This window comes from Podarcis filfolensis (genome assembly GCF_964270895.1).
Source record: "Podarcis filfolensis genome assembly, chromosome: 6".
Classification (NCBI taxonomy): Eukaryota; Metazoa; Chordata; class Lepidosauria; order Squamata; family Lacertidae; genus Podarcis; species Podarcis filfolensis.
The window spans coordinates 9141866-9166107 of NC_139609.1; the positions used below are offsets into that span (position 1 = coordinate 9141866).

Below are 24242 nucleotides of genomic sequence, written 5' to 3' on the forward strand. Positions count from 1 at the left end.
TGCGAAACACCAAATAGGTTTTACCAATAGATCCTGCTTACACAGGGGACAGGGAAGTGTTTCTGGAGTTAAAGACTCCTGCTGCCCAGCCCTGAGTCAAGAGAGTTTGGAATACACAGCAAAGTATGGTTAAAAGCATTAACCTGTGGCCTGTGTCTTGTCCTAAGAAGGCAATCTCAGCCAACAGCTGGCTTTTACCATATCCCATGAGGCCTTCGTAGATTATAATGCGGCTTTTTCTGTCGGCTTTAAAATCACTCAGCAAGTTTTCAAAGAGGTCCGTCTCCTTCTTGCGGCCTAGGGGAAGCAAATAAAGCCAGTGGAACGTCTTCAAAAGAGGAAGCCTCGCACGACTCAAACAAATATTCATGAAATTGTTCATATTTTGAATTCAAAATTTACATTTGCGTTCTGAATGCAAAAAACATCCACTGGTGCTAACATTTCAGTGCTGTCCTACACCTGAATTTTTGAGTGCTTATTTGTTTTTGTTTGTTTGTTAAACCCATAACCCACTTCTTACGTGCTGTTAGCTGCAAGTCTACGCTTTAAGAAGGTTGTGTCGGGAAGGAACCAGGAGTTGAGAAAGGAGGTGGGAGGATGGAGAACAAAGAGGCAGAGAAAAATATTCTGAGGATGTGGCAAGATATTATGAAGTGTGTTCTTTATGGACCATTTCCTGGTTTTTGCTGTCGACGCACTATTTCTACATGCTCTCCCCAGAACGAAAGCCCTGCGTAAGATGCGAACATAGTGTATATAAAAAACGCTGCCAGATTTTAAAAATAAGCCATTTTACATGAAAGACATAATCAAGTCTAAGCTTAAGCATGCGGCAGCCCCGTTGCTCTCAGTGGGAGGGTTAAGCCTAGTGGGGTTTCAGCATCTTTTAACTCTCATTTGATTAAGATGTCACTGGTCTGGTCTGGCCTGGTTTTGTTTTGTTTCTACAGGTTAGCATGGCTCCCTCTCTGAAATCTGGCTAGATTGTATTCTTGGTACTTAATGATATCATTTGATCCTCTAGGGCAGTGATGGCCAAACTTGGCCCTCCAGCTGTTTTGGGACTACAATTCCCATCATCCCCGACCACTGGTCCTGTTAGCTAGGGATGATGGGAGTTGTAGTCCCAAAACAGCTGGAGGGCCAAGTTTGGCCATCACTGCCCTAGGGCATTGCAGCTTTTGAAAGTTCCCCTCTTAAGATTCCTTTTGGGGAGGAGGGAGGGTGGGGGTTATGTGTGCAAATCTTGCCCCCCCCAACCCTACTGGTACCTCTTTCTGCATGGGTGGTGCTGTTTGGGCTACAAAGGCAACAGCAATTGCACCTGAACATCAATAAGAGAGCTGATTATAATACGTAACCATTTGAATATCACAGATCCATAGCATTTTCTCTCTCTTGCTCCAATAAACGATCATCAACAATGTCGCTGAATGAAGGATATGTCACCTACCCAGCAAAGGGTAATATTCGCACCTCTCTCTGCTCAGATATGCTTTGTAAATCATTCTAAAGGAATGAGGACAAGAAAAGGAAACCTCATAAGTTCTTCAACTCAAATTGGGGGCTGCTTTCGTTCCCTGAGCCCATTCTTCATTCAAAAGTGTCCCACGCCAGGGTTTTAGTAACCCATCATGACAAAAAAAACACACCCTTTTATTGCCTGGCTGTACGCGAAGGTAATACTTACGTTTTCTCCGTAACCCCAAGGAATTTATAGACTGTCCCAGGGTTCAGAACACCTTTCATCTCAATTAACGGGAGCTCTTCAAAGAAATAGGATGGCAACTTGGATTTGACGCAAGTGACAGCATCGCAGGTCACTACTCCGGGATAATACATCATCATCCGGGCCGCAAGGTTCACTTTCCGGCCGATGACTGTGTCACGGGAGAAACAAGGACAAAACATACTTTGGTCTAGCTGGTGTCTTAACACAGAGAAACAGAAGCGGTGTTACGTCTGGGCCACCTCAAGCACCGCCTTGTGCCTGACAACACTTCTGACAAGACAGAAGTACTGTTTTGGGGGGACAGGGGGCGGGCTGGTTTGGGGGACTCCCTGGTCCTGAATGGGGTAACTGTGCCCCTGAAGGACCAGGTGCGCAGCCTGGGAGTCATTTTGGACTCACAGCTGTCCATGGAGGCACAGGTCAATTCTGTGTCCAGGGCAGCTGTCTACCAGCTCCATCTGGTACGCAGGCTGAGACCCTATCTGCCTGCAGACTGCCTCGCCAGAGTGGTGCATGCTCTAGTTATCTCCCGCTTGGACTACTGCAATGCGCTCTACATGGGGCTACCTTTGAAGGTGACCCAGAAACTACAACTAATCCAGAATGCGGCAGCTAGACTGGTGACTGGGGGTGGCCGCCGAGACCACATAACACCGGTCTTGAAAGACCTATATTGGCTCCCAGTACATTTCCGAGCACAATTCAAAGTGTTGGTGTTGACCTTTAAAGCCCTAAACGGCCTTGGCCATGTATACCTGAAGGAGCGTCTCCACCCCCATCGTTCAGCCCGAACGTTGAGGTCCAGCGCCGAGGGCCTTCTGGCGGTTCCCTCATTGCGAGAAGTGAGGCTACAGGGAACCAGGCAGAGGGCCTTCTCGGTAGTGGCGTCCGCCCTGTGGAATGCCCTCCCATCAGATGTCAAAGCGATAAACAACTACCTGACATTCAGAAGACATCTTAAGGCAGCCCTGTTCAGGGAATTTTTTAATGTGTGACATTTTAGTGTATTTTTGGTCTCTGTGGAAGCCGCCCAGAGTGGCTGGGGAAACCCAGCCAGATGGGCGGGGTACAAATAATAAATTATTATTATTATTATTCTGCCAGACCAAAAGATCGAACTTCCTGTGGCACAGCAGCAGCAGGCAAATAAATGACAGAAGTGCCGCAGGCCCATCTCATGGAAACTTGCTTGTTTCCCTCCCTTCACAGCACTAGGTCTCAACAAGACCTGATGAGGGACTCTCTCTGGGAGGGAGCATCCGCAGCAGGGAGATTTAGAGGTGTGGTCTGGCTGTTAGGGCACCGAGTCTCTTTCCTTGTGGCCACCTACTCAGGATGTCTCAGGGCTCGCCCATACTTCTGTGTGTCCCTTGCTTAGAAAGCACAGGGGCCAAGTGGTTTTCTGCTTTTCCAGTACAGTGGTACCTCGGGTTAAGTACTTAATTCATTCCGGAGGTCCGTACTTAACTTGAAACTGTTCTTAACCTGAAGCACTACTTTAGCTAATGGGGCCTCCTGCTGCCGCCGTGCCATCGGAGCACGATTTCTGTTCTCATCCTGAAGCAAAGTTATTAACCTGAAGCGCGATTTCTGGGTTAGCGGAGTCTGTAACCTGAAGTGCATGTAACCCGAGGTGCCACTGTAGTGGTTTTGCCTTTGCTGCACAGCTTCCCCAGAAAAAAACCACCGCTCTTTAGCACTAAATCGGAGCAAATGGCAATTTGTGTTAATAATAATAATAATAATAATAATAATAATAATAATAATAATAATTTATTATTTATACCCCACCCATCTGGCTGAGTTTCCCCAGCCACTCTGGGCGGCTTCCAATCAAGTGTTAAAAACAATACATCATTAAATATTAAAAACTTCCCTAAACAGGGCTGCCTTCAGATGTCTTTTGAAGATAGGATAGCTGCTTATTTCCTTCACATCTAAAGGGAGGGCGTTCCACAGGGTGGGCGCCACTACCGAGAAGGCCCTCTGTCTGGTTCCCTGTAACCTCACTTCTTGCAATGAGGGAACCGCCAGAAGGCCCTCGGTGCTGGATCTCAGAATCCGGGCTGAACGATGGGGGTGGAGATGCTCCTTCAGGTATACAGGACTGAGGCCGTTTGCTTGAATTCAGTGCTAAACCACGGGATTTTCCCAGTAGAAAGCAGCAGGGTGAACAGAAGAGTGGATGAGCACTGCATCGTGTTGTTTCTTTAATGTTGCTGTGCATTCTAACACTTTATTTGTTTTTTTTATTATTATTGAACTATTTTGTTGCTACGATATGTTTCGTTTAATGTAAGCTACTTTGGAGGCTTAAACATTTGCATAAATAGAGGACATGGGAAAATAAATAAATAGAGGACACAGGGAAATAAATAAATAGAGGACACGGGAAAAGCCAGTGCTATAAGCCAAAAGGATTTCAGCAGCAAGATTTCTCCCCCCCCTTTTTTTGGTATATAAATTTTGCTTTTTAATTATTATTATTTTTAATTTATTATATTATTTTGCCAAAGTAATAATCATACATAAATAAGAATAAAATGTGCACCCCACCCCCGAGACCATTACATTGTAACTATCCAACCTCCCCAAATTTCAACACCTCTTACGATGGTTTCACCCCTTTCCATTTTAACAGTACAAATTCTACAAATACCCTTCAAAATCATTTCTCCTGCATAATCACTGTTTTACCTTAATGGCACATGTTAATTTATCATTAATAACTATATCCCACACCTCTTTATACCATTCTTCCATTTTATATTCTGCTTGCCCCTTCCACTTCCTGGCTATCATAATTTGTGCAGCTGTCAATAAATTTGTGAGCAAGACCTTCATAGCATGCAAACTTTCCACCCCATCGTAAGCAGCAAGATTTCTGCCCAGTTGTGCGGTACGGGAGAATCCTTAGAAGCAACAACCTAGAGAAGGCAACCCACCAAGAGATGATGATGAAGAAGAGTTTAGATTTGATATCCCAATTTTTCACTACCCGAAGGAGTCTCAAAGCGGCTAACATTCTCCTTTCCCTTCCTCGCCCACAACAAACACTCTGTGAGGTGAGTGAGGTTGAGAGGCTTCAGAGAAGTGTGACTAGCCCAAGGTCACCCAGCAGCTGCATGTGGAGGAGCGGAGACGTGAACCCGGTTCACCAGATTACGAGTCCACCGCTCTTAACCACTACACCACACTGATGAAACACTAGTTGGGTTGAGCAGCAAGGCAAAGGCTCCAGGCAGCGGTAACAGGAGCAGGAGTCTGCAGGTGAAGGAAGCCGGTGCTGGGAGTTTGCCAAAGCACAGGCCATGAGGGGGGTGAACTACTGGGAAGCACTGAGGGGGGAGAGAATCTTTCACTTACTGCACCAACCAACATTCATAAAACTGGCCTTGAACACAGGGAAGGTACAAGAGGCTACAGTCACGATACCTGTGTATTCATGTCTCAAACGATGGCCAACTACTCCACAGAAAACTGGCCCACTGGTGACTCCAATGGAGACAAGTCTGAAAGCACAAGAGAGGGCAAAGGTAAAGGTAAAGGACCCTTGGACGGTTAAGTCCAGTCAAAGGCGACTATGGGGTTGCGCCGTTCATCTCACTTTCAGGCTGAGGGAGCTGGCGTTTGTCCGCAGACAGCTTTCCGGGTCATGTGGCCAGCAGGACTAAACTGCTTCTGGTGCAACAGGACACCGTGACGGAAACCAGAGCGCACAGAAATGTTGTTTACCTTCCCACCACAGTGGTACCTATTTATCTACTTGCATTGGCGTGCTTTCAAACTGCTAGGTTGGCAGGAGCTGGGACAGAGCAACGGGAGCTCACCCCGTTGCGGGATTTGAACCACTGACCTTCTGATTGGCAAGCCCAAGAGGCTCAGTGGTTTAGACCACAGTGCCACCCATGTCCACCTGTGTTGATGTGCTCCCCAGCCCAGTTCTATAGCATCGTGTGAACTTTTTGTCTCTGGCGAGTGCTTTTCATTCCCGCGGTATGTAATATTGCACCTACAGGGAACTTGCAGCTTATGTGAGGGTTCAGTTCTGGGGGGTCCACACAGAAATGCAAAACTGCGTAAAGCCGGGAACCCCAAGAACCTCCCCCAATGAAACCATCTCTACCTGTCCAGAGCAGGTCTCACCCTCTGCCTTGCTATCTGGGCAAATGAATACAATTACGTAGATGAAACATTCGTAAAAGTGTGATGTTGACTCCCGCCTTTAGGTTTTTCAAATTCTAAGGACAGGATTAGAGTTGACCCTGCGGGCCAAGGTGTCAGATAGCCAACACCTTTCCTGGACTTCTGAGGCCCACTTTTTCTTAAACCATAATGGAAACTCAGTTTGGAACTGGTTCAGCAATTACAAGCATCATTGGGGTGGGCAGGGGGAATTGGAAAAAATCGGTTTCAAGAGTCCTGGATCAACTGGCGATTTTGGCTGTATGCCTTATTGTTATGTACTGAGCTGAATCCTAGAAGAATAGGATCCAGAATGCAGCAGCCTGATTGGTCCGCAGGAGTCACCCAATCCAGCTCCAGGTGGAAGTGAATCAGTGACCTGATTGGCCTGCAGGAGCAGCCAATCAGGCTCCTGGATGAAGTGAATCAGCAACCTGATTGGCCTGCAGGAGCAGCCAATCAGGCTTCTGGAGAAGGCGAATCCGCAACCTGATTGGCCTACAAGAGCAGCCCGGAATTAGCCAATATAAATAATGTATATATAGCTAGACATTTTGGGAAAAGTTTCATTCATAGCTGCTATGAGCTGAATAAAGAGCATGAAATTCACACTCGACTCCGAGTATATTTCACTTATTATACTGGCTTCCTATTATATCCAACTAAGCTTGCACCAGGATCCAGCAATGCTGTTGTGCTTCTTGTTGGAATGCCTTTTGGAAAAAAGAAAACAGACAGTCTCCTCCCCTTTGGAGCAGAAAGGGACCAGCCAACCACACCCAACCGCCGAAACTCCTCAGGGCTGCTCAGCCATTCTGGTTTGCTTTCCTTCCCCTAGCACAGTCCTTTCCCTTCAGCACTGAGTGACATGTCTGGGCTGAGGCCTCTCCTCCTCACCCACATCTACACTTCCACCTCTTTCCACTCGAAGCAAATAGTACTGCAATAGAGGAGTGGGAGACAAGGGCCACCCACTGTCCGCTGCAATCTAGGGCATGCCAGACACCTCCACAAAACTGGATGGGCCCTAGTTTCCCAGTACCTTGCTCTGTTGCATTGAACCCACATCCCAGCTGCCATGTTTCTTACGATGCTCAACTAGGGTTGCGGCACAAGCATCGCCAGGAAGCAGTAAGAGGGTGGAGTTGTCGACAGTCCCGTTGGGTGGCAAGCCAGGGTTGGTGATTCTGGTGTGGGCGGCACCCGTAACCCTGCCAAAAATATATCCCCGGCGCACTCAGTCACTTACCTTACTTTCATGAGAGCCGTGGAACAGAAAGCATGGATTTTATTGGCACTGTCCAGAGCATTTGCACCTTCATCAGACTGTTTATCCCCAGGGAGGCCAAAGATGCAAAGCAACGTGCAACCCTTATGGGGGCAGGGGCAAGAACATCGGAGAAGTTGTTATAAGAGCAGCTTATTGCCATTTGCAAAATGCAGATATTTACGCATGTAGGGTTTCTGTGTGCAGATTTTCAGGCTATGGTCTCCCAAAGCAGCCATATAAAATTCTAAAATAATTGTCCCATAAAAATAATACATGAAACAAAGCTAAGTACAGTGGTACCTCGGGTTACAGACGCTTCAGGTTACAGACTCCGCTAACCCAGAAATAGTACCTCGGGTTAAGAACTTTGCTTCAGGATGAAAACAGAAATTGTGCGGTGGCGGTGCAGCAGCAGTGGGAGGCCCCATTAGCTAAAGTGGTGCTTCACATTAAGAACAGTTTCAGGTTAAGAACGGACCTCCAGAACAAATTAAGTTCTTAACCCAAGGTAGGTAAAGGTAAAGGGACCCCTGACCATTAGGTCCAGTCGTGACCGACTCTGGGGTTGCGGCGCTCATCTCGCTTTATTGGCCGAGGGAGCCGGCGTACAGGTTCTGGGTCATGTGGCCAGCATGACTAAGCTGCTTCTGGCAAACCAGAGCAGCGCATGGAAACACCGTTTACCTTCCCGCTGGAGTGGTACCTATTTATCTACTTGCACTTTGACGTGCTTTCGAACTGCTAGGTTGGCAGGAGCAGGGACCGAGCAACGGGAGCTCACCCCATCACGGGGATTCGAACCGCCGACCTTCTGATCGGCAAGTTCTAGGCTCTATGGTTTAACCCACAGCGCCACCCGCGTCTCACCACTGTAGTAGGAAACCCTAATGTCAAGTAAACCATACAATAAAATAGAAGAACACTATGTTTTCAGCACTGGCGGTTAGTTCTGACAGAGAGGGTTTGCAGTGAGGATGTCTTAACGCCAACTGGCCATTGACCAGCTCTGAGGGAGATGTTGCCATGATTCAAATTCTGGCTCATTCGTGGAGCTCACTGGCCAATCGTGGAGCTCATGTTGGCCAATCGCTGCATCTCAGCCTACCTTGTAGACTTTTGGGGAGGGTAAACTGAGAGGGAGGAAGAAAGGTGATTCTTCTTTTCTTGGAAGAAAGGTGGGTTAGTAAACATGTTAATTAATACTGCACTGTATTAATTCCTTTTGGGAAATATAGGGACAGAACTACCCAAACTGTATAGAAATTTATTCACATATGTGACTACAGTGGCAAGAATGTGACTTGCCCAAAAATGGAAAGAAGAAAAAGTCCCAGCAAAGGAAGAACGGATACAAAAACTTATGGAATATGCAGAAATGGCGAAACTTACCGGAAAAATAAGAAATCAAGATAGCAAACTTTTTATTTAAAAAATGATAATGGTTTATTGAATGTTTACAAACAAACTGTAAATAGATAAGAATATTGGCAGGATTATTGTAATAACCTGCAGTTTTGTAATAACCTGCAGTTTCATCACCTGCTACTCATACCACATGACTGCAACAAAATTTCTCAAAGACCTACACTGGCGCTCAGTACGTTTCCGAGCATAATTCAAAGTGTTGGTGCTGACCTTTAAAGCCCTAAACAGCCTCGGTCCAGTATACCTGAAGGAGCGTTTTCACCCCCATCGTTCAGCCCGGACACTGAGATCCAGCACCGAGGGCCTTCTGGCAGTTCCCTCACTGTGAGAAGCCAGGTTACAGGGAACCAGGCAGAGGGCCTTCTCAGTAGTGGTGCCCACCCTGTGGAACATCATGCCATCAGATGTCAAGGAAATAAACAACTATCTGACTTTTAGAAGACATCTGAAGGCAGCCCTCTTTAGAGAAGTTGTTAATGTTTGATGTTTTATTGTGTTTTTAATATTCTATTGGGAGCCGCCCAGAGTGGCTGTGGAAACCCAGCCAGATGGGCGGAATGTAAATAAATTATTATTATTATTATTATTATTATTATTATTATTATTATTATTATCTGAGGGCACAGCTCAAAAGTGCCCACAGCTACCCCAATGACATGCGTACATCATATAAAGAATGTCTGTAGGACCCTCCATCCTACAGTGATCTGTGCCAACCCCAAATTTTGCAATGCTTTGCTGATAAGGACCATGCCTGCAGGAGACTCACTTTGTCAAACATGAAGACCTTGTTAATCTTGCCACTGAGTGGGTATATGATTGCCGCGATCTTTGTGTTGGCATCCTGGATGGCCTTACAGAGATGGTGAGTGTTGGCGCTTTCGTCAAACTGCAGATTCACAAAGACGATCGTCACAGGTCGAAGCTCTGATAAATATTCCAGGGGCTGGTTGTCATCGATCTGAAAAACAGGACAGGAGAATGTACAGGATGAGTAGGAAGACATGTTGGAAATGCAAAGATAAAGGTGGAGATTTGTATCACATGTGGTGGACATGTGAGAAAATGAAACAGTTTTGGGAACAGATTTATAACGAATTGAAAAAGATATTTAAATACACTTTCCTGAAAAAGCCGGATGCTTTCTTGCTAGGCTTGATGGGAGAGGAAATAGAGAAAGCAGATCAAAGGTTATTTTTGTATGCTATGACTGCTGCCAGAACTTTGTTAGCCCAAAAATGGAAAGTACCAGAATTACCAACAATAGAGGAGTGGCAGACGAAGATGGTGGATTATGCGGAATTAGCAAAACTGACCTGTAGAATCTGAAATCAGGAGGAAGCAAAATTCCAAAAAGATCGGAGTAAATTTATGGAGTACATCAATAATAACTGTAGAAATCTGAAGACTCTGGCAGGACTGAAATAAATCTTACGATGTAGATAGGATTGGATACAATAAGAAACTGTGGAAAAGTAACTGACATAAGAAAACCTGTTGAAGGGAGGGAAGGAAGTCAATGCTCAGCAGAGTGTGGGGAAAGAAGGTGGGTAAATGATTGTTGAAATTTACTGTATTTTGTTTGTTTGTATTAAACGAAACATCAATAAAAAGCATTTTTTAAAAAATCTGAAAAACAGGATGGACAGAGATGACTTTTCCATGAAGGTATAAGTGATGAGGGGAGGCAGAAGCAGATCTAGGGGAGCAAGATCAGTTGGGTTGGGTTGGTCTGGGTGTGGCGCCATGGGGGAGGCCAGAACTATGATTTAGAATGGAGCACGGGAGGTGCTGGATTTTGGTGCCACAGCTGAAATTTGGGACCCCAAGTGAAAAGAGTTCATTGATAACTGGAAACCTCTGAAGAGTTACTTAAAAAGTAAGCGTCGCAATCTGAATTCGGTAGCAGCTTTTGAATAAGCTCTGTAAATAAAGGTTAAATGGGTTAAAACAGATATATATACATAGATGTATATTCATATTTTATTATGATTTTGCTGACAAATTTAGGTAATGGGTTTATATTAAATAGTAGGTGGACATAGCAGACGACACAGAGATTTCTCCAAGTGGTTCTTTATAGTAAGCTGGAACTGAACAGCAAACAGCTCAGCCGGCCTGCTTTTATAGGCAGCCAGCTGTCAACATTGTAACAACCACCCAGGGCTTCCCGCCCAAATTACCGTATTTTTTGCTCTATAAGACTCACTTTTTCCCTCCTAAAAAGTAAGGGGAAATGTGTGTGCATCTTATAGAGCGAATGCAGGCTGCGCAGCTATCCCAGAAGCCAGAACAGCAAGAGGGATTGCTGCTTTCACTGCGCAGCGATCCCTCTTGCTATTCTGGCTTCTGAGATTCAGAATATTTTCTTTCATATTTTCCTCCTCCAAAAAATAGGTGCGTCTTGTGGTCTGGTGCGTCTTATAGCGCGAAAAATACGGTAACTGACTTGGACCTGAGTGAAAACTATATACATGATACTTCTGGTGGCCAGGGTGAGAACTTCAATACATAAAGTTTATGAGAGTGAAAAGATGTTGAGAAGGACGGGAACTCAAATTTATGAAGATATATACTTCTTTGATGGAATTTTTATTTTGATGAGTTTGATTTACAAAACTATGTAAATCAATGTAAATGTCTTTGTATGTATGTAAAATGTCTTTGATGTATGGATGTAACTACGGTTAATAAAGCATTTAAAAATAAGAAAATAAAAGAACTTGGCCGGTATATATGTCGTGTCTGTCTTGTGGAGGGGAAATAATACACACAGAATGACAATAGCACTACCTGTTTGCAACACGCCGCGTAATAGTAAGAAAGCAACTGTCAAGCACTGAAGTACCTTCTTTAGGATATTCCTCATCACGTATTTTCTCAAACACTTCTCAAGTTTGTCATTTGGAGGCAACACAGAGGCATTTCTCAAAATCTCTAGGGAGGAAAGGTGAGAGCATTTTCATGGAGGAAAGAAAGACGTGATTAGGAAAGTTTAGAACAGGATGGAAGCTTCTCCCAATATGCGCAGCACCCATGCACCCACTTGCGTACTTGTGCAGGGCTATGCAAAATGTATGGGGGCCAGTTACAGCCCCACAAATTGCGAGTCGGTTATCCCTGCGCTCAGTAATTTTGGGGCGGTGGAGGGTCTGGTGCCATTTGCTTGAGCCATTATGTATATATGTCACTAGACATCACACGTATTTATGTTAGGCAGCTATTACACCTTCTGCCCGGACACTGAGGTCCAGCGCCGAGGGCCTTCTGGCGGTTCCTTGCCTGTGAGAAGCCAAGTTACTGGGAACCAGGCAGAGGGCCTTCTCGGTAGTGGCACCCGCCCTGTGGAACGCTCTCCCACCAGATGTCAAAGAGAACAACAACTACCAGACTTTTAGAAGACATCTGAAGGCAGCCCTGTTTAGGGAAGCTTTTAACGTTTAATAGGTTATTGTATTTTAATATTCTGTTGGAAGCCGCCCAGGGTGGCTGGGGAAACCCAGCCAGGTGGGCAGGGTATAAATAATATGATTATGATTATGATTATGATTAAGATTAAGATTAACTAACGAAATGCCCAACCAATGTTTAAAATGTAAAAAGACTCAGGTGTTTTTGATGCAACAGACTAACCCTCTGTAATATCTTGGACTAAATGAGTTGTTCTGTGAACACAGGGAATAAGTGAATGAGTTAAGAGTTTCTTGGTCTGTCTGAGTGTGTTTGAGGAGGAGATTTAATTTTTTAGGATAATGCCTTAGAGCTTCCTTATGGCGAGAGACCCTTTCGTTTCCTTGACTAGGGCAAAAAATGATTGCATGAGCTCTGTCTGTGCACGTGAAAGAAACAGTCTCTCTGTGTTGCCACCTTTCAAGCACTGGTGCTTTGTGCCCCATCTCAAAACTGGGCATCTGTTTCCTAGGAAATCTTCTACATTTGCAATTTATTGCATGAGGCATTTGATGTGTGGTATGACTTGAACCTGTGGCTTGGCTCCTTTCTTGAAAGTTCTGCTCTTTACGAAGGCAATTTGCTGCCTTTGATATTTGTTGTGCAGGCGCAGTGGGTTAAACCACAGAGCCTAGGACTTGCCGATCAGAAGGTCGGTGGTTTGAATCCCCACGACGGGGTGAGCTCCCGTTGCTCGGTCTCTGCTCCTGCCAACCTAGCAGTTCGAAAGCACATCAAAGTGCAAGTAGATCAATAGGTACCGCTCCGACGGGAAGGTAAACGGCATTTCCGTGCGCTGCTCTGGTTCGCCAGGAGCGGCTTAGTCCTGCTGGCCACATGACCCGGAAGCTGTACGCCGGCTCCCTCGGCCAATAAAGTGAGATGAGCGCCGCAACCCCAGAGTCGGTCAAGACTGGACCTAATGGTCAGGGGTCCCTTTACCCTTTACCCCTTTATATAGCCCAGTCTGAGTTTTACCATGTGTGAATAGTACTGTTTGGTACTGCAGAGGGGTCCCTTTACCCTTTACCCCTTTATATAGCCCAGTCTGAGTTTTACCATGTGTGAATAGTACTGTTTGGTACTGCAGAGGATTTATGAACACATAGATAAGGAAGGCCTTACCCAGATCTGTGTAATAGGCAGGAAAAATTTGTGTTGTCTTAAGGCTTGTCTACACTTCCGCTTCTGTTCCCATGCCTAGAAAGCACAGCTTCAAGCAGTTTTCAGCTTGGCTCGCACTTTTTAGGCATGAGTCCAAGCAGTTTCCCCCTTGCCCCTTGGGAAAGCCCCACTCTTTAAATCAGAACAAACCTCAATCTGCAGAAAACCCGATTGCTATTTGCTTCGATTGAACACTAAAAGAGCAGTTTTCCCTGGGGGAAAGAGGTGTGGGTAATCCCAAAGGGCGAGTAAACCCTTAGAAACGATGGGTGTAATGCAATCCCAAATATCCTAATGTGTTGTTTTTTTAATGTATGCAGATTTTAAAAGTACTTAGCAATGATATGACATGTGCTTTGTATCCATATAGTTTCAGGTTCACTCCGTAGCACTTATTTAATGTATTTTAGGGCTCTTCCCTATTATTGGTGCCTTTGCCTTCTGGTTCACATTGGGAGGCAGATTTCGCCTGCAGAAAATGAAAATGGGAGCCCCCACCATATGACTTGCTCCAGCCCAGCGCCCATTCAAGGGACATCTATGGACCTCTTTCTAGACATCTCAGAATAGCCAAAGAACTCACCAAAATTGTCACAGATGCGGTTTTGGTACAGGTACTGTGTGCATCTGTCAAAGAACTCCTCAGTGTCAAAATCCAGGGTATTTCTAATGTATCGAACCTGGCAAACAGAATTACAGCTGTTTAACCATCTTCACCCGTTTCTGCCAGATATGACCTTTGTCAGTCAACTTCCCAACATTAATCTCTCCCTGCACCACAAGACCCCAAGCACATTTCCTTGGATGCAAATTACCATCACATTCCCCCCTTATCTGTCTCCTCATGTCCCTACCCTGTTCAGCACCAGTATGATTTTTAAGTCCGGCTATACATGTAATAGGAGGGATGTGGGTGGCGCTGTGGGTTAAACCACAGAGCCTAGGGCTTGCCAATCAGAAGGTCGGCGGCTCGAATCCCCGCGATGGAGTGAGCTCCCGTTGCTCGGTCCCAGCTCCTGCCAACCTAGCAGTTTGAAAGCACGAAGTGCAAGTAGATAAATAGGCACCACTCCGGCAGGAAGGTAAACGGCGTTTCTGTGTGCTGCTCTGGTTTCGCCAGAAGCAGCTTAGTCATGCTGGCCACATGACCCGGAAGCTGTCTGTGGACAAATGCCGGCTCCCTCGGCCTATAGAGCAAGATGAGCGCTGCAACCCCAGAGTCAGCCTCGACTGGACCTAACGGTCAGGGGTACCTTTACCTTTACACATGTAATAGGCAGCATTTTTCTTACAGTTGCAAATCATAAATGCTTTTGGTTGTTTTTCCCCCACTGTAAACCTTGTATGTCACTGCAATGCATTGCTTTGAAGTCATTTCTGCACCACGTAAAGTAATTTCAGCCCCCCAGTTTCCCCCACAGACCTGTCCCTGTCCCTGTCCCGTATTTTGCCCAACCTGTCCTTTATCTTTCCTGACCAAAGGTGGCAACCCTAGCTAAGGGAGGAATACTTCCCTTCTGAGTTAGTGGGGAAAGCTACAACCAGAACACCTGCGAGGCTGAGCCCTGGGGAACAGAAAGAAGCTCTGCCAGGAGGTGGTTGGGATTGGGAGAAGGACAACGCAATCCCTGTTCCTGTATGAAGCACCCTCTATCACTCTCCTTGATCCCAGGGCTAGGAGGATGAGCAGGTGAGGAATTGCAGAGCTTCAGCAACACACCTGCGCCAGGACCATCAACCCTCTGGGTGGCCTTGCAAGGCTGACCAGGGTGGTGCCATTAATCCTGACCTGATTCCATCCCTCCCTGGAGAATACATTCTCCTCCCCCAGTTGCACAAAGAAATAAAACATTACCCTGTGATGGGAGGAATTGCTACTGCTAGTGAAAAATTCTCCTTCTGATTCTGTGCATAGAATCCTCCATTTTTCAAGAGTTGCCTTCAACAGAGAAGCCATTCCCCATATATGTAGAAGAGCACAATGCCCTGAATGCGGAAGGTTCCGGGTTCACTCTCCAGCTTCATTGGTGTGGGAAAGACCCTAGACGAAGGGCTTACTCACACTAACCTTTCCTCCGCTCTTTCCAGGCATGCTCTGTGATTTAAAGCTATGTGTCCTTTTTTCCCCGCTCTGGATCTTCCCCTGTGATAATCTGCTCTTTAAAGCACAATTGGAACAAACAGCAATCTGTGGGAAACCCGAATTGACTTTTGTTCTGATTCAGCTTTAAAGAGTGGGCTTTTGCAGGGAAAGCTCAGGGCAAACAGCAGCAGCAGCAACAACAACAAATGCTTGGTCACAGAGGTCACACAGTGTGGACCTCTACCTGGAAAGAATGGAGCCAAAAGTAAGTGTGGATAAACCCTAAGATCACAGAGAGTAGCTGCTTTTTCTAACAAACAGCACTAACCTGGGAGGGCCAAGGATCTTGAACTCAGCCATGTTCTATTTCCTCCACCAGAAGTTTAAACTTTGTTTTTCTTTTTTTCCAAAAAAAATTATTGATTTTCCCAATTTACAAACAAACAAACAAACATAAATCCTAACTGTAATAATTCCACTTTTGTTGACATAATTAAGTGACTTCCTCGAGTCCCCCTGGCTGAGTTTCAATGCACCGTATTTTTCGCTCTATAAGACGCACCAGACCACAAGACGCACCTAGTTTTTGGAGGAGGAAAACAAGAAAAAAATATTCTGAGTCTCAGAAGCCAGAACATCAAGAGGGATCGGTGTGCAGTGAAAGCAGCAATCCCTCTTGCTGTTCTGGCTTCTGGGATAGCTGCGCAGCCTGCATTCGCTCCATAAGACGCACACACATTTCCCCTTACTTTTTAGGAGGGAAAAAGTGAGTCTTATAGAGCAAAAAATATGGTATATCATTGTGACGGTTTTCCAAAACTAATTACTAATTTAATCAAGTAACATCTTTCTTTTCATAATAACTTTAAACATATTATTCTATTACATCACATATTTAAATCATAAGCCAATCTGGTCCTTGCAAGTATTTCTGATTAAGTTATTAGAAGTTTAAACTTTGGGTAGAGAGAAAGGATGCCACAACAGGCAGCGGCAAGCATGTCATCCACCGCCGGCACCCACCCACCTTAACAGCTCGCTCATCTTTGATTTTTTCCACCTCAATTAATTTCCGGTCGCAGAGCTCCCAGCAATTTGGCGACAGGATAATTTCACTTGCTTTCGCCAAGTTCTGGGCCAACCGCACTTCATCCACTGCCCGGCCAATTACCAGGAAATACTGGTGCCTGTTGTCTCCGACCACAACTTTTGAGATGTGACCTGCAGATAGTCCTGGAGAAAGGTACAACATCGTAATCCATTTGAACACCTCACAGAAATGGCTAGATTAACAATGGAGAGAATGCATGAATGAAAACATATAAACAAAACAAAATCTAAAGAGACAGCATACAACACGGACAAAAAGCAGGTTGATTAATTGCTGATTAATTGTCCAAGAGCATTTATTTAGTAGTTGGGGATTGAAATAATATTTGCTGCAGCAAAAGACGTTTGTTAAGCATCCCAGGTATAACATGAAATCATACGTGGCAATGGAAATTAATTCAATAGTTCTCATTTTGCATGGAAATAATTCCCACCATAGGGACGTGGGTGGCGCTGTGGGTAAAACCTCAGCGCCTAGGGCTTGCCGATCGCATGGTCGGCGGTTCGAATCCCCGCGGCGGGGTGAGCTCCCGTCTTTCGGTCCCAGCTCCTGCCCACCTAGCAGTTCGAAAGCACCCCTAAGTGCAAGTGCATGGCGTTTCCGTGTGCTGCGCTGGTGCTGGCTCGCCAGAGCAGCTTCGTCACGCTGGCCACGTGACCCGGAAGTGTCTCCGGACAGCGCTGGCCCCCGGCCTCTTAAGTGAGATGGCCGCACAACCCTAGAGTCAGACACGACTGGCCCATATGGGCAGGGGTACCTTTACCTAATTGCCACCATATCCAGGGCCATAGCATATCCTCTAGTCAGTGGTGCAGCTGGGACTTAATGGTCTTTTAAAAAAATAATCTTTATTAGTTTCAGTTAGAAAAAGAGAAGTCTATATATACACAACAATATTCAATACAAAAACTGGAACAAAGAAGAAAAAAGAAAAAGAAGATAAGGAGAAACAAGTACATAATTTTTTACAGTTCTTCTGTACGAATATAATAACAAATTGTCCTTTATGTTCATACAAATACAATTTCATAAAAAGAAAGAAAAAAGAAAAAAGATTTATATAAATAAACTTTAAAAAGACTTCCAAAAATTCTCATTTACTATGTCTATTCTTTCCTTTATAATGCGCAGCCCCATATTACATTCAGTTATCTTCAGATGTCCTAACATAATATTATTTACACTTTTTGTTTTGCAAGAATCAGTCTAGCTCTGCCAAGAGAATTTCATTCTTATAATGATTTTTTAAGTAAGGTACCCCTGCCTGTATGGGCCAGTCGTGTCCGACTCTAGGGTTGTGCGCCCATCTCACTTAAGAGGCCGGGGGCCAGCGCTGTCCGGAGACACTTCCGGGTCACGTGGCCAGCGTGACGAAGCTGCTCTGGCGAGCCAGCAGCAGCGCAGCACACGGAAATGCTGTTTACCTTCCCGCTATAAAGGGGTACCTATTTATCTACTTGCACTTAAGGGTGCTTTCGAACTGCTAGGTGGGCAGGAGCTGGGACCGAACAACGGGAGCTCACCCCGCCGCGGGGATTTGAACCGCCGACCATGCGATCAGCAAGTCCTAGGCACTGAGGTTTTACCCACAGCGCCACCCGCGTCCCGATTTTTTAAGTATTCTTTAAATATTCTCCATTCCTTATCGACTCTCTGTTTTGTGTCTTTTTTTTACTCTTCCTGATAACTTTGCCAACTGAAAGTGTTCTGTCATTAGAGCTTGCCACTCTACTATTGCGGGAACAGTTTTGTTCTTCCAATTTCTCCCTTAATGGTCTTAAGGGTGAGGGGGATTTAGGCCTATCAAACTATTGTCTGCTTTTCTGACCTGGCCCTTCCCTTAGGGTTGCCATATTTCAAAAAGTGAAAATCCGGAAATAAAAGTTGTTGAGCTACTTTAAGGACATTCACCCCAGAATCTACACTCCTGACATGGGAGTTTCCTAGACATTTCAGAGATTACTGCCCGGACACTGTTTCCGACGACCAGTTCCCAGGTATGTCTGGGAAATTCCAAACAAATGGCAGCCTGATGTTTCCTCCTTATGGCTCCTTACAGTCTGGAGAACAAGGAGCTACTCTGTCTCAAGGCAAATCTTTAAAAATATAGCATAAATACTGACAACTGGTCATGTTGTGCGGATGCCTGGTTATCGTCTTCCAAAGCAACTACTCTATTCTGAACTTAAAAATGGAAAGTGTAATGCTGGTGGTTAACAAAAGAGGTTTAAAGATCTCTCAAGGCAATTTTTTAAAAATGTAGTATAAACACTGACAACTGGGAAACACGGGCCTGTGAGCGCTCCAGTTGGAGAACAGCCTTTACCAAAGGTGTCATGGGCTTTGAAGACACTTGAACTCAGGGCGCAAGGGAGAAACGTGCTATGAGGAAGGCGCGCTTGACAAATCCACACCGTGATTAACTCCCGCCCGGAAACCAATATCTCCACTGTGGAAGGACGTGTGGATCCAGAATTGGCCTCCACAGTCACTTATGGACTCATTGTTAAAACCATGTTTATGGAAAACAATCTTACTTGGCTACGAGTGATCACCAAAGAAAGAAAGAAGACTCTGTGAAAGGAACAGTTAAGTAAGGGCTCGTCGACACCTTGCAGGAGTCCATGAGGTTTTCCACATGCCCCATGCTTTCTAGCGGTTTTGACTTTGCCCTGCCTCTTTCCCCGGGGAAAGCCGCTCTTTGCACTGAATTGGAGCCCACACCAATGTGTGGGAAACCTGACGGATGTTTGCTCTGATTCCGCAGTAAAGAGCTGGTCTTCCTGGGGGATGGCAGAAGGACAAGTGGGACTGTGGATGAGTCCTGGCAGAATAGATGAGATTTAGGTAACCTCTGTGCATGGCTGTTAAGTGAGAGGGATTGCCTGCTGGCTAGAACCAGGGGTTGATTCCATCAATGGTGTCTCCGAAAAATTTTACCCATCACTTGAGAAGACAGGCACACTAATGCTAGGATACTGGAAGAAGCAAAGACCACCAGTGTCAAACCGATGATTCTTCAACATCAACTTCGTTGGACTGGTCATGTTGTGCTTATCGCCTTCCAAAGCAGCTACTCTATTCCGAACTTAAAAATGGAAAGTGTAATGCTGGTGGTCAACAGAAGGGGTTTAAAGACTCTCTCAAAGCAAATCTAAAAAAAAATGTAGTATAAACACCGACAACTGGGAAACACTGGCCTGCGAGTGCTCCAATTGGAGAAATCATGTCCTCCCTAAAAGAGGGTATGTGTTGCGGTGAGACCTGGAGACTGACCACCTGTGTTGTGGGTGGGTAAGATTGGTCAGCCACAACACCCAGTTGATAGGTCCCTTGATGTTGGGTTCAATCTGGCCAATGGGACGCAGTCCAAACGGTTCGAGGGACCTATTTATGCCCATGTACGTCACCCAGAGCTTCCTCTTTCGGCCCGTGCATTCAGATCACTTGCCCACCTCTCCCTACTTTTAGGGCTTTGCGCTTGACCTTGCTATGCCATTGTGTGTCGTCTGTCGTTGGGTCAGGGGCACGGCAGGAATTTTCCCCACTTGGCTGATTGGCTGTTGCCATTTGGGTTTCACCTGCCACACAGCAAATCGTCGCAACTTGTAAGGTTGCGGATAGGCTCTGGTTCAGGTGATAGGGATGGGAGAACGCTCTCGCCATCCCTATGTGAAGGGCATTCCATTAATACTTGGTTTGGTCAACCCGTGAGAGGGGGTTGTGCCCGTGCCTGAGGCCGGGGGGCATCTGGGTGGTGAACATAGTCTGTTCTTGGCTTTTTGCCTACCCAGGTGTTCACCCTTGGCTGACCTATGCTGGTGCCCTGGGTCAGTGCTACCTGCAAGGGTGCAGGGAGCTAGTCGAATCAGAGCCTATGCAACCACTCACCTTCTGTAATCAATAAAGTTGTGGCCTAAATTCTGCCAAAAACCAAAACTAACATTTGAGTCAAGTGTGAATTTATTTAGGAGGGAGGTCTCTGGGTCTGAACACGCAACAGCCTTCACTGAACACGCAACAGCCACTAAAGGTGCCATGGACCATGAAGACACTCAAACTTCGGATGCAATGGAGAAATGTGCTAAGAGGAAGGCACGTTTGGCAAACCCTCACCGTAATCAACTCCCACCTGGAAACCTATGTCCCCACTGTGGAAGGACATGTGGATCCAGAATTGGCCTCCACGGTCACTTGCGGACTCACTGTTAAAACCGTGTTCATGGAAGGCAATCTTACTTGGCTACGAGTGATCGCTAAAGAAGAAGAAGAACCAGGGGGGAATTATAGCAAGGACCCCTGTGCCAGTCTGTGCTCCTGTCTCTCTCAGGCAGAGGCACACATTTTGACTTTCCAAGCGTCACAGGCTCTGAGCTCCATGTAGGGGAGGATGCAGTACCTATCTTAACACGCAGCTCCAGTCCCACCTCCGTATCGCGAACCCCGTACTCTTGCTGGATGCTGAAGCTACATTTCAGTGCCAGAGTGATGATATCATTTATATGGCATCGCTCCACCTTCCAGAGTGCCAGCAATGCATCCCCTACAGAAGCCAGAGAGAATAACAATAATAATTATAATAATAATAATAATTTATTTATACCCCACCCATCTGGCTGGGTTTCCTCAGCCACTCTGGGCGGCTCCCAACAAAACATTAATAATAATAATAATAATAATAATAATAATAATAATAATAATAATAATGTAATGAAATATCAAACATTAAAAACTTTCTTAAACAGGGCTGCCTTCAGATGTCTTCTAAAAGTCAGATAGTTGTTTATTTCCTTGACATCGGATGGGAGAGCATTCCACAGGGTAGGTGCCAATACTGAGAAGGCCCTCTGCCTGGTTCCCTGTAACCTCACTTCTTGCAATGATGAAACCGCCAGAAGGCCCTCAGCATTGGATTTGAGTGTCGGGACTGAACGATGAAGGTGGAGACGCTCCTTCAGAAAGACTTGGATTTGTGACTGAAATTCCTAGGGGTCAGGAAAGGTTATTTATGCATGCCACTACTGCGGCCCGTGTTTCATTAGCTCAAAAATGGAAAATGATTGAGGTCCCAACCAACGAAGAAAGGCAACTTAAGTTGACAGAATATGCGCAGCTTGCAGACTTAACATATAGAATAAGAGAACAAGAAGAACATACGCTTAGAGAAGATTGGAAAATATTTGTTGAATATATTGAATTGTGTACAGTTGAAAACGCTGGCAGCATTATGATGAATTCAACAGTGTAAATAAGTTTGGGTGGATGCAGTAATGGAATACTGAATAGTATAGCTTTTGTAAAATATGCAGGGATTTATGATATGTCAAACGAACCATGGAAAGAGAAGAAAGGAGGTCATTGATATCTTAAGGATGTATAAATGAGTACTTTAAATTGTAAAATATAAAATTTAATAAAAATTATATACGAAAGAAGAAAGACTTGGATTTTATGGAACATACAATTGAAAGCACACACACACACAGGTGTGACACCCGCCCACAGAAGGGTCCTACCTGCAAATTTCAAGACATCGCCTCCAAACACCAACACCTCTGCAAGGGATAGAGAAAGGGAGAAAGGTTACAGAAGTAGCTTCCATTGCTTTCACAGTTCTTCTAACTCTCTGTGTGCTCTTAATACCTTAAGACAGACAAGGGTATAAAGTTTTAAATTGGGGTTGTTCACTTCACCACCTCAGCCCCTAAGGTAAAGGTAAAGGGACCCCTGACCATTAGGTCCAGTCGTGACCAACTCTGGAGTTGCGGTGCTCATCTCGCTTTATTGGCCGAGGGAGCCGGCGTACAGCTTCCGGGTCATGTGGCCAGCATGACTAAGCTGCTTCTGGCGAACCAGAACAGTGCACTGAAACACCGTTTACCTTCCCGCCGGAGCGGTACCTGTTTATCTACTTGCACTGGTGTGCTTTCGAACTGCTAGGTTGGCAGGAGCAGGGACCGAGCAACGGGAGCTCACCCCGTCATGGGGATTCGAACCACTGACCTTCTAATCGGCAAGTCCTAGGTTCTGTGGTTTAACCCACAGTGCCACCCGCGTCCCACCTCAGCCCCTACCAGGAGGAAAAAAGAAAGACAACTAAAGTTACAACCCAGAAAGGGCACTGCCACTTTCTGCTGCTTTTCCTCCCTGTGGGCATTAATTAGAGGCTGTTATTAGTCCACCAGTATCGATCGCCCTTATAGCAACTGTGGGTGCTGGTGAGCCACAATTCCCAGTTTAAAATCCAGACTCGAGCCCTCAGGAGAGTTCAATGATCCCAAGATGATCTGAACCTTGATCCAATCAAGAGAGTGTTCTGAACTTGGGCTCAGCCATGGGACAGTGCCAAAAGGGGGTGCCCTCCACTTGCTCCCCAATTTCTGGACTCCTGAATTCCAGGTTTTGGTCCACCTGGCCCTTGATTGCCTGTCGTGACTGGCAGTGGCAACAATGCCCCAACCTTTTCGTCTGGAGTCTCTCCTAGCCTTGATGTCAGAAATCCTTTGAACAAATGTGGCAGCGACTGAAGCCCATTCCAACCTCTGATCTTTCACTTTCTACTTAGGGCTTAGGTCAGCTCAAAATTGGTCCTGGCCATATTTTAGCCCTTGCAGGATCGCCTGGCACTTCCCAACATTGTCTGAGTGCTGGGATGATAGAATATCTCTGGAACCAAAGTGAGGGTTGTGATGTGAGGTTGTAGCCTCTGCCTGCCCCTCCTCATAAGGGTATCCTGTTCAAGGGATCCGGAGGTATGGATCCTGTCCGATGCCCAGACGTGGGCTTGGGACATGCCACAACTTCAATAGGGACCCCTCGGGGTGCCCCTATGTGATGGCCTGGGAATCCGATTCAGAGGCTGAACCGGAGGAATCCCAGCCTGCACAGGAGTCCCCGCCTCCAGGGCCGGCTGAACTGGGGCAGGGCCTTGATTCTGAAGCGCCTGCACCTGTGCTGGATCCTCAGGAGCAGGCACCAGGTGAATCCACTCTGGCTCCGGAGGTGGTTGAGGACTCAGTGCCTACAGGTGAGTCTCCCCCTGGGTCCAGTAACCCTTCAGCCTCTCCTGAACTGCAGAGGCTCAGGGCAGAGAGGCGGAGGGAACTGGTTTCTCCCAGGAGGAGTGCTCGCCTTAAGGCCAGGAGAGGCGGGTCTCCTGGGGGCCGGGACCGCCCCTGGCCTCAGAGAAGATAAAGGCCAGGTTGCGGGAGCAATGTCGTTGAAGAGCTGTTTCGGCCAGCACCCAGTCCTGTTCCCCCAGAGTTCCTGTCCTTGCCCGGCTCCTCGCTTTGGACCCCACTTCGCCCGACTGTCTGCTGACCCTCGACTCAGGTCCTGGACCTCGCCCCACGGTAACCTCCCCCCGGGACCAGCAAACCCTATTTGATGTAAGTCATAGGTACTGGCAAAACCTATTTGGTGTTTCGCAACTTTCCAACTAGTTGCAGGACCTTAGCCAGACCTAGCAGAGTCAACGCAGAATCCACGGAAGCAATTGGTGACTTGGCTGCAGACAGGATAGACGAAGCAGGAACCAGGAACTTGTAGTTAGGTGCTTATTATATACAGTGGACTATTTACAGGAACAGAACACGAATCTTTAGCTTGCTCTCCTATACACGACTTACAACTCCTACACTGACACAGAACTCTGAACCTCTGAACTCCTGAACAAACACATTCCAGTTAGTAGGCCAATAATTATCACTCCCTTGAGAGAGCTTGACCAATCAGGGAGCTGTCTCCATGTCTCTGTTATCACCAGGCAGACTTACTCCTTCAGATTGCCTTCTGGCTGTCTGCCAAACCTTAATTGACT

At 46.1% G+C, this 24242-nt stretch overlaps 1 protein-coding gene across 1 annotated transcript in view; it reads right to left on the minus strand.

Moving 5' to 3' along the window:
- The window catches only part of ADCY10 (adenylate cyclase 10), an 89495-nt gene that overhangs the window by 63436 nt on the left and 1817 nt on the right, over window positions 1–24242 (minus strand). Inside the window, exons 3-13 of the mRNA XM_083621686.1 lie at window positions 21940–21978; window positions 20823–20966; window positions 16340–16545; window positions 13813–13909; window positions 11464–11552; window positions 9385–9576; window positions 7170–7291; window positions 5171–5247; window positions 1694–1883; window positions 1457–1512; window positions 144–297 (exon numbers count right to left, since the gene is read on the minus strand). Coding sequence (XP_083477812.1) covers window positions 144–297; window positions 1457–1512; window positions 1694–1883; window positions 5171–5247; window positions 7170–7291; window positions 9385–9576; window positions 11464–11552; window positions 13813–13909; window positions 16340–16545; window positions 20823–20966; window positions 21940–21978 — 1366 coding nt within the window. The remainder of the gene's footprint in view (window positions 1–143; window positions 298–1456; window positions 1513–1693; window positions 1884–5170; window positions 5248–7169; window positions 7292–9384; window positions 9577–11463; window positions 11553–13812; window positions 13910–16339; window positions 16546–20822; window positions 20967–21939; window positions 21979–24242) is intronic.